This window comes from Electrophorus electricus, chromosome 4 (genome assembly GCF_041902795.1).
Source record: "Electrophorus electricus isolate QZ-2024a chromosome 4, ASM4190279v1, whole genome shotgun sequence".
Taxonomy (NCBI): Eukaryota; Metazoa; Chordata; class Actinopteri; order Gymnotiformes; family Gymnotidae; genus Electrophorus; species Electrophorus electricus.
In genome coordinates this window covers 35,670,001-35,680,000 of record NC_137500.1, presented here as the reverse complement: position 1 = coordinate 35,680,000, position 10,000 = coordinate 35,670,001, and the positions used below count along the sequence as shown (strand labels likewise).

At 52.7% G+C, this 10,000-nt stretch overlaps 1 protein-coding gene across 2 annotated transcripts in view; it reads left to right on the top strand.

Moving 5' to 3' along the window:
- The window catches only part of nrp2b (neuropilin 2b), a 71,394-nt gene that overhangs the window by 53,469 nt on the left and 7,925 nt on the right, over positions 1-10,000 (top strand). Inside the window, exons 11-16 of one of the 2 annotated variants that reach the window (XM_035536548.2) lie at positions 635-712; positions 2,840-2,983; positions 5,391-5,656; positions 5,953-6,049; positions 7,205-7,237; positions 9,632-10,000. The exon at positions 9,632-10,000 is cut by the window's right edge and continues 2,164 nt beyond it. In XM_035536548.2, coding sequence (XP_035392441.1) covers positions 635-712; positions 2,840-2,983; positions 5,391-5,656; positions 5,953-6,049; positions 7,205-7,237; positions 9,632-9,924 — 911 coding nt within the window. In that variant the 3' untranslated portion in view covers positions 9,925-10,000. The remainder of the gene's footprint in view (positions 1-634; positions 713-2,839; positions 2,984-5,390; positions 5,657-5,952; positions 6,050-7,204; positions 7,238-9,631) is intronic. The other variant, XM_035536547.2, reaches the window with a different exon arrangement.

The window sequence follows — 10,000 nt, the reverse complement described above, 5'->3', positions numbered from 1 at the left end:
CCCCCTCTCCCTCTCTGGCTCCCTCTCTCTCTTTCTCTCTCTCTTTTTCTCTCTCTCTCTCTCTATCTCTCTCTCCCTCCCTCTAGCCCAGCAAGAGCTGTTTCCCACATTACTGTTCACTAAACACTTGCATGTGTTCTGAATTGTTTTCCAGCAGCAGTGTGTGTGTGTGTGTGTGTGTGTGCGCGCATGTGTGTGTGTGTGTGTGTCAGTGTGTTTGAGCCAGTGCTTGCATATATCGGCATCTTTTGCACATGACCGACAGACAATTTCTCATATGCTCTGGCGTGTGTGGGAGTAAAAAAAATGGGTACAGCTGCATTCGAAGGTCAATGCAGCTGGAGGATTTTTAAGGGCTAGCAGCAATGTGTGTGTAGAAGCGCTGTGTGTGTGGCTATAAGAGAGAGGGATTGAAAAAGAGAGAGAGAAGTTAAGCTTCTTTTGTGTAACCCAGTATTAAACCTCTCCAGGTGTTTAGGCTGATATGTGAGGCCTTGTTCAGTTATAGGCTATATAAAGTTTAAAGGGTCACTCCCTGGTCAGGACTCTCACGTTTGCTTACTGCTGTTGCTTGTTGTTTCTGTTCTCTCTTAACAACTGTTTTCAAACTCAGTTCCTCCCGTTGCTGTTTCAGAATCCACTCCTGTTCCAGACACAGCCACGCCCACACTGCCCCAGCAGGAGGAGACCAGCACGGCTCACAGAGCACCAGGTGAGCGGGCTGTTTTTCCACACCGAAGGGATGAGGAGGGCTGCAGTACTTTTCAGCATGCAGTGAGACCCTCTCATCAGAACTATCAATAAACGTTATCAGTAATGCCAGTCTGGCCAGTCGATACCTGCCTGGCTCTGACAGCGAATAATGGACGTTTTTCACTGCAGCCACTGCTATTTGTGTATGTGTATGTGTGTGTGTGTGTGTGTGTGTGTGTGTGTGTATGTGTGTGTGTGAGAGAGAGAGAATGTCATTGTGCATGTGTATGCGTGTGTGTGTATGCGTGTGTGTGTGTGTGTGTGTGTGTGTGTGTGTGTGAGGGAGTGTCATCGTGTGTGTGTGTGTGTGTGTGTGTGTGTGTGTGTGTGAGAGAGAGAGAGAATGTCATTGTGCATGTGTATGCGTGTGTGTGTGTGTGTGTGAGGGAGTGTCATCGTGTGTGTGTGTGTGTGTGTGTGCATACACATTGTCTCCTGTGCTTTTACTACTGCAGATGTCTGTATACATGTATGAGTGTGTGAGCAGGGCACCTCCCTGTTATTCAGGCACACAGTGTTCCCGTGCTCAGCTGGACTGTATCCCTGCTGCCCCCCTGGTAATAATGGACTGCACCTCCATTTGTGAGGCTTACGTCTGGCTGAGCAGAGGCGCGGCGCGGCAGGAGTGCTAGCATTATGCTAAGCAGCCTGCCTCTGTTTGCTCTGCGGGTCTGGACTGATTGCTGATGGAAGGCTGCAGAGCTCCATGTGGATGAGGCCAGAGAGGCCCCGCTTGGATCTCCCGCTCCCCCGTCTCTTTTTTCTCTTTCTCCATCCGCTTACCCCCCCCCCACCTCTCTCTCTCTCTCTCTCTCTCTCTCTCTCTCTTCACGTGCAGACTGTAATAAGCTGCATAATATCTGCAGATAGATTCCCAGCCCCTTTACTTGTAATGGAGTGCAGCGAGCCACTGGAGGTCCTTTTGTGTAATATACATTACTGGATACACATTTAAATATTCATCAAGTGCACGGATCTGCGCATGTTGTACAAAGTTGCAAATTTTGGCACTTTGCATTTTCTCCATGTTGTCATGTTGCGGTGTCCCTCGGCACGCGCAACCTTGCACGTTTGGTCACGTGCCCAGGCCCCACCAAACCATTTCAACCACGCGCACACCCGCACCACCTGTGCACAAAGGTGGGAGCCAAGACTGGGGAGGATTGGCGTCGGACACGGAGCACAGAGATAACTGATGTGGTAAACAGATTAGCTGCTCAACCAAATGGCAAAATGCAGTTGAGGTTGTTTATGTTTTGGGGGGGGAGGATGAGCAACGCGGTGGAGCGCCAGATAGGAGGTGCAGGCAGCGGGAGGTGTGGAAGAGGAGTGACACTGTCCGGGTGTTTAGAGGAGGATTAAAAGCACACGCACAAGACGAGCAGGTCAGATGCTGCACGCTCGCGTGTGCTGGTGAGTGAGGTCACTGTGCGGAAAACAGCAGTGCTGACAAACAGAGTGGGAGATGGAGAGAGAGAGAGAAGGAGAGTGGGAGATGGAGAGAGAGAGAGAAGGAGAGTGGGAGATGGAGAGAGAGAGAGAAAGAGAGTGGGAGATGGAGAGAGAGATACAGAGACATTCCTCTCAGGGCTGTTGAGTTCAGTTTCTGGATCGGGAATATGGATTTCACAGGCCAGAGGCGGATGGCATTGATCAAAGCTACAGAACCTGGACACTGTGTGTGTGTGCGTGTGCGCGTGTGTGTGTGTGTGCGTGTGCGTGTGTGCGCGCGCGAGTGTGAGTGTGTGTGCGTGCGCGTACGTGCGTGTGTGTGCATGCATCTGTGTGCGTGTGAGTGTGCGTGAGTGTGCATGTGCGTGTGAGTGTGTGTGTGCGGGCGCGTATGTGCGAGCATGTGTGTGAGTGTGAGTGTGCGTGTGCGTGCGTGCGTGTATGTGAGTGTGACTGTAAGTGTGTCTGTGTGTCTGTGTGTGTGTGTTTGTGTGTGTGTGTTTGTGTGTATAATTATATAATTTAGATTGCAGGATGTGGGTATTCTGAAAGTAATGAGTATATTACTCTTGTTCCCTCTCACTCTCTCTCTCTCCTTCTCTCTCTCCTTCTCTCTCTCCTTTTCTCTCTGTAGCCCTAACCACCCTGTCATCTCTGGGCGGTTTGTGTGACTTCGAACAAAGTATGTGTGGGTGGACTCATGACCCCAGCGCTGACCTGACCTGGTCTCTGCACAGTCCAGCCAGCCCCAGTCTGGAGCTGCCTCTTGGAACAGAAGGTGCTTCTACTCAGCAGGCAAATGCAGTGTGATCACCCAACGCTTCAGAAACCCAAACTCAACATTAGACTGGGCAGCCCAGAGTGGCACTCGGCATTCTGGGATTCAGAACAGCGCCATAAAACACCCAGTTCCTCAGTTCCGGTAGATCGCCCATTAGACGTTATATTGGTAGGCCATGGAGTAAACAGAAGCCACAGAAGGAGCAGGCGGGCTTCAATACATGCGCGGCGCCACACACACACGGACCTTTCCTTTGCCCTTGTGAAAATGTGCACGCGCACACACACATACACTTGCGCGCACAAGCATGCGCTCACACACTTTATCCTTCAGCTGCCTCTCATTACTAATGTGTAATTAATGTGGTAGCTGAGGTCTGAAAATAACCCCCGACACTCCCCCTCTCTGTTCAGCCCCGCCGCTCTGACCACCCTGTTATCCATCTTACCGTCCCAAATGGCACACACACACGCACACAAACACACACCCTCGGCTCCCGAGGATGTCTCATGTTCCCGACTCCCTCGTCAGACCTGTTTTCTGTCTGTGCGCTTTTAGAGATGGAAGCAAGAGCTGAGAGGAGGGGAAAAACCTCTTCTGTTTAAAACATTCCAAAATCAGCGAGTTCACTTCTCCATGCCCCACTCGTCTCTCCACACTTGCGTTCTTTCTCTCTCGCTGCGTTTCTCCCTCTCTCTCTCCTCACCAGGCGTTACTTCACATTTTATCCCTTTCCCAAACAGAGCTCTCGGAGGCTCTGGATGGGATCGGAGGCTCTGGATGGGATCTGTTTAACGCACTCACTTAATGGTTTAGCGAGAACATGAACGTCAGTCATGTGGAATCAGAGTGCTCTAGCCCAGAACCTTCTGGAAGACGACCGTTCTGGAGCTCCTATGGCCTAATGTTCTAAACTTAATTAACCCCGGTGTGGAAGACTCGTACACTGCTACAGACCCGCGTCTCCTGGCCTGCTGTTTCTGTATAGGCGGATCTCTGTGCTCTGTATCCTCCCAACCACAGTGAGGCTCCCTGTGAAGTGAGGCTCCTTCTCTGTGTATATGCCAACCATTTAAAACAGCATCCAGCTCAAACCTAATTTCTTGCCGAAACAGAGAGTTCGCCACGTGAAGGTATGAAGGCACGAAGGTAGTGTCATTATTCAGGACTCCAGCTGCACCGCAGGGCTGTAATGCACATTACTGCACCTCCCTGACACGTTAATAGGGAAAAAGTGTTAAATGTTGGAGCCAAAATGTTCAGTCAGCTCATTCAGAAAGTTCTTTCCTCTCTCATCTTGCTCTGTCTCTCTCTCTCTCTCTCTCTCTCTCTCTCCCTCAATCTTTCTGTTTCTTTTTTCTCCCTTCCTTTCTTTACCCCTCTCTCTCTCTCTCTCTCTCTCTCTCTCTCTCTCTCTCTCTCTCCCTCCCAAATCAAGTTCTCTCTGTGCGTAGTGTCAGCAGTGCTCCATGGCTGCTTTAGCGCCAGTGCTCTGTCAGTGGGAACAGAAACACTGCTAATTCTTTTGTTTCCAGAACGGATCCTCTGTTTCCTCTGCCGACTGCGAAAGTGAAACGCAGCGATCATTTATTTATCACTCGCCCGGATATAAATAGGACGTAAGCCGACGCGTTCACCGCGCGACAGTCCCACGCTGAGACACGAGGAACAGAGGGCTCAAAATAGCCGTCTGCGCTCGGGAGCCTGTGATCTCTGACGCGCGGATCTGACAGTCGTGGCGCGTGGGAGCAGAAGCTCCAGTGACCCTCGTCAGGGAGCAGCAGCGTAGCAGAGCGTTTGTGGGTGAAGGACCAACTGCCCCAGCGTTCCCACCGTCACTGCCAACATCTCTTCTTTTTTCAAATAGCACCTTCTTTCTTCTCTCTCTCTCTCTCTTTCTCTCTCTCTCTCTGTCTCATTCTGTCTTCCTCTATCTTTCTTTTATCCCTCTCTCCCTGTCTCTGTCTCTGTCTCTCTCTCTGTCTCTCTCTCTCTCTCTCTCTCTCTCAATTCTCAATTCTCAAATCAATTCAAGGGAGCTTTATTTGCACGACAAATAATTTACATCTGACAATAATTTACATTTGTTTTGGCAAAGCTGGGGTTTGAGAATATTAAGCAATAATTAAACAGGAATCAAATTATTATAGAGTTTGTGAAAAAGGAACCTGCTAAGATTAAACTGCTGAGTGCATGAAACCACGCAGTGTGAGCACAGAAAGATGAGTAAATATAATAAATAAATTAGAAAGAAAATGAAATGGAGAGAAATATAGCAGTAGGGTTTGTTGTTTTGTCTTCTGTGTTTGTGTGTCTCTCTCTCACACACACTCAGACCTGCAATGACTTGAACAGTCACCCCCCCCACGTCTGACCTCACGGCCCACGCTCTCTCTCTCTGCAGACGACGGCAGCTTCCTGTACGTGGAGGCGCGCCCCAAGGCGGATCGGCGCCGTGCCCGGCTTCTCAGCCTACCGGTGGGGCCCGAGCGGGGGCCCCTGTGCCTGATCTTCCTCTACCAGCTGTGGGGCGAGGCTCAGGGCACCCTGCGCGTCCTGCTGCGCAGTGGAGGCCAGGACGAGGCCCAGCTCTGGAGCCTGGACGGCGAGCAGGGCCGCAGGTGGAGGGAGGGCCGCACCATCTTGCCCCAGTCCCCGCGGGAGTACCAGGTGAGGAGACGGCGAGGGCCTACGCCACGCACGGGCCTTTAATGTCGCATGCCCTCAGCCGGGGATCGCTAGGACGGTGCTGCCCTCACCGTATCAGGCTGTGACACGTCACGCCTCACTATATCCCCCCAGCACGCCTGTGGGACTCCAAGGAAGAGTTAGGATATCTAATTATGTATCTGATCCACTGCGTTCGCTCCAAACATCACCTCCCTTCCATTCTTCTCTTTCTGTCCTGTGTCTCCACGACTCTCTCGTCCCCGCTGTGCCTCTGGCCCGCTGTCCCGCTTCGTCAGGTGGTCATCGAGGGCTTCTTCGAACACAGCGGCCGCGGACACATCTGGATCGACAACATCCACGTCAGCTCCAGCACGGAACTGGAGCAGTGCACCCGTAAGTCGCGGGCCGCCCGCCTCCAGCCCCGGCGCTCTTCCCAGCTTCCTCCTGTACTCCTCCGCCCCCGTGACCTTCTCCCACTCTCTCGTCTCAAGGTCAGCTGTTGGCTCCTAAAACCTGATTCGGAAGGAAGGCGCTCCTGAAATGTTCTGCTCATGCCAAAGGCCAGAAACTGGGCCACGTTGGCCCCCCGTGGGCTCTGATCCTAATCTCGCTTTCATCAGATTTTGCCCCGCTTCTCTTATTTGTAAACACGGCCTTCCCGAACCGAGGAGGGGAATTGCTAGACAGGCTGCTTGTCAGCCACGAAACCCAGTGTGTTTTGTTTTTGTTTTTTTGTATATATGCACTTTTCCCCATGGAGGAAGTGTTTGTGGCAGTACATCTGCTCATGGTGATGGCACTGAGCAGTACGTGTGCAGCACCAGTTCCTACAACAGGGACAAACACTGCCACCCCTTAGCAGACCTCCCACGCCCCGTTAACATGCAAACAAACGCCTGTTTGCTTATTTTCTATTTTGCATTGAACCACGGTATTAGAGCAGAAGTTCAGTGTACATAAACACATGCGTGCACACACACACACACACACACACAGCTTGCACACCCCTACACATGCACCCTTGCCAAAGCACTCTCTTTCTGTTGCTCTCTCTCTCTGTCGCGCTCTCTCTCTCTCTCTCTCTCTCTCTCTCTCTCTCTCTGTCGCCGTCTCTCACTGTGCCACTCCTGTCACTCCTTCGAAACAGCCACTGTGTTTTTCCCGAGCATTTCTGAGCACGCGAGCCCCGCAGCCCTGGATCAGAGCACGCCGCCGTGGATCAGAGCGCTCTGCGCTTGGCCAAATTACACACAGCCCCGGTCATGGTCCCCTCTCTCTCCCCTCTTTCTCACTGACTCAGACCCAGTTATCAGCCCAGCCACCATCCGCAGTGTAATATGTTTGGGGGTGAGCTGATGGACCACTAGCAGGGACGCACTTTTTGTGCTCTGGTCTATGAATGTCTGTCACCGAGGGTTCACCGCTTCAGGAAGGAGCCATGCCTGTTTTTAATCACACTCGTCTTGTGTCGGACCTTTGCCCTTATTTACCTTCACCCCCGGCTGGCCCTTAACATCCTCCGATGTGTCTCTTGTGTGTGCCTTTCAGAACCGTTCCCGCCTTTCCCACCGGAGATGACTGGTGAGTTTTTGGTTTGTTTTTTTTCTTCTTCTCTTTCTCGTGCTCCTGTGTGAATTTGTCGGTCAGGTTCCCGCGCGGTTGTTCCCGCTGCCTGGCCGTTGCTCGGCGCAGCTTGGCGGCGGCTGATCGGCTCCGAGGAGACCCAGCGTCGGTCGAGCATCGCGATGCTAGGCGCGACAGAGCCTGTGCTTTTGCGAGCCCTTCGCGTGCGCGCGCACACCCTCTCATCCTGGTCAAAATCAGCTCCGTCGTCATTGGCCCCCGTCTGTCATCACCGTCATCTCGCCATCCAAAGCATGGACGTACACGCCTCCCGGCATGCGGCTGACGCTCCGTTTCGATGGCCACGGACCCCCGCTGCAGGCGTTGCCTGTGCAGGGCGGGGCGGGGGGGGTTTGGGGGGGGAGCAGCAGGTGTGGCTAGGGTGATGGGTTCAGCACAGACCAGGGCCATAATCCCGTCAGGGTGCAGATGGCAGCAGTTCTCAGGCGTCATGATGACTTATTCCTCTAATGTCATCACACTCTCTCTCTCTCTCTCTCTCTCTATTCTCCACTACGTTCCTACCATGTTTATTAGCTCTCCATTTCCATGTTTCTCTTGCAGTTTGCCTCTCCTCTCCCCTCCCTCTCCCCTCTCCTCTCCTCTCCCTCACCTCCCTGTCCTCTTCCTCCCCTCCCTCTCCTCTCCCTCTCCTCTCCCCTCCCTCTCCCCTCTCCTCTCCTCTCCCTCACCTCCCTGTCCTCTTCCTCCCCTCCCTCTCCTCTCCCTCTCCTCTCCCCTCTCCCTCCCCTCCCTCTCCTCTCCCTCTCCTCCCTCCCCTCCCTCCCCTCTCCCTCTCCCCCCTCTCCCCCTCCTCTCTCCTCTCCCTCTCCTCTCCCTCCCCTTGCTCTCCTCTCCCCTCTCCCTCCCCTCCCTCTCCTCACTCTCCTCTCCCCTCTCCCTCCCCTCTCCTCTCCCTCTCTCCTCCTTCTCCCCTCTCCTCTCCCATTCCCTCTCCCCCTCCTCTCCTTCTCCTCTCCCTCTCCTCTCCCCTCTCCCCTCCCTCCCCTCACTCTCCCCTCCCTCCCCTCTCCGCTCTCCTCTCCACTCTCCCTCCCCTCCCTCTCCTCTCCCTCCCCTCTCCCCTCTCCCTCTGTCTCTTTGACTGAATTCAGAGCCATATATGGAGTTGTCTCCACTCCAGGGAAAAGTGTGGCTGGTGCTCCCTGTCTCGCTGCGATTCACTTTAGCTTCGTTGGCCCATGTCCTCAGACAGCTCCAGGAAAAATGAGGCAGACACACAGACAACCCAAATTACACGCTTGTTTTATTTTCGAGTTCAGAGACAGAAGATTAGATTAAGGTGGTGGAGAACTGTCAATGCTAGAGCTGTTTGATGCATGAACATGTATAGATGTGGATAGGGTGCAGTGCAGAGTGCCTATGTGTGAGTGTGCGAGTGCATGTGCACGAGCGTGTGTGTGTGTGTGTGTGTGTGTGTGTAAATGAGGTGTTTCCTTGCAGTGCTGGATGGGGTTCATGGTGGAGTTTGGCTTGAGGCAGATGAAGTTGGCACAGATCCATGCATGCAACAAAGGCAAAATTTCAGCCCTGAAAATGACCAAACATCACACACACGCACACACACATACACACACACACACACACACACACACACACACACACACACACACACACGTACACACACGCACACGCACATGCACACATACAGACACACACACTCACACACGCACACACACACACACACACACTCACACACACACGCACACACACACACACACACACGTAAAATAGAACTTAGAACTTTAATGTTTGCATGTGCACGCCCACTCACTCAAGCCACATAAAGCGCTATGAAAAAAAACTCTCACTAGCTCAAACTTTGTGCTGATATAACATTTCAATGCAACCCAATATCATTTTACGATATTTTTGGCAAACATGAAACCATTATAACCTTGATTATGGATAGAGCTTGCAGGCTAAGTCAATCAACTTAACATAGATTAAAAAAAACAAAAACTTCCTAAAACCTCCATATGACCGCATCATGTGCTATTTATTCACGACCCATAAAACTGCTCGCAGTATTCCTGATCTTGTCCTACAGAGTAGAAAATAGCCCTGAAAGGAAAAGTAAAAATAATTGGTCTTCCTATTGAAAGAGCACCTGCTCGGATTGGGTTAAAGTCGTCATCCGCACGGCCGACTAGGGAGACACACCGCGCATGCGCCTCTGCTCGTCTGTGTGCAGCCGCTGTCTGTTCTGTATCTGTGCTGCGGCCAGTCACAGCCAAATTAACAAATGGACTCAGAATTCAAGCTGGCTTAAAGCTAAGCAGCCTGCATGCTTCTCTACCCCAAGCCAACTCTTCTGTGTCTCTCCACCAGGGGGAGCCCTACCTGGCAGGAGCGACCCCACTGTTGACACTACGGTGTCCCTCCAACCCATGCCCACCTACTGGTATTATGTTATAGCCGGAGTGGGTGCGCTCTTGCTCCTGGGCTCCGTGGCACTGGTCATGGCGCTGTGCTGCCATCGCTACCACCTGGCCGCCAAGAAGAGCCAGCACTCAGTGACCTACCAGAGCACACAGTACCCGTCGGGCGGCCCGGCGGGCCCTGGGCCAGAGCCCCGGCTCACCATTAAACTAGACAAACAGGAGCCGGGCTCCCAGTGCTGAGGGCGGAGGGAGACGCAAAGGCCGGCGAAGAGCTCTGGACTCTTTTCTCTCTCTCTCTCTCTCTCTCTCTCTCTCT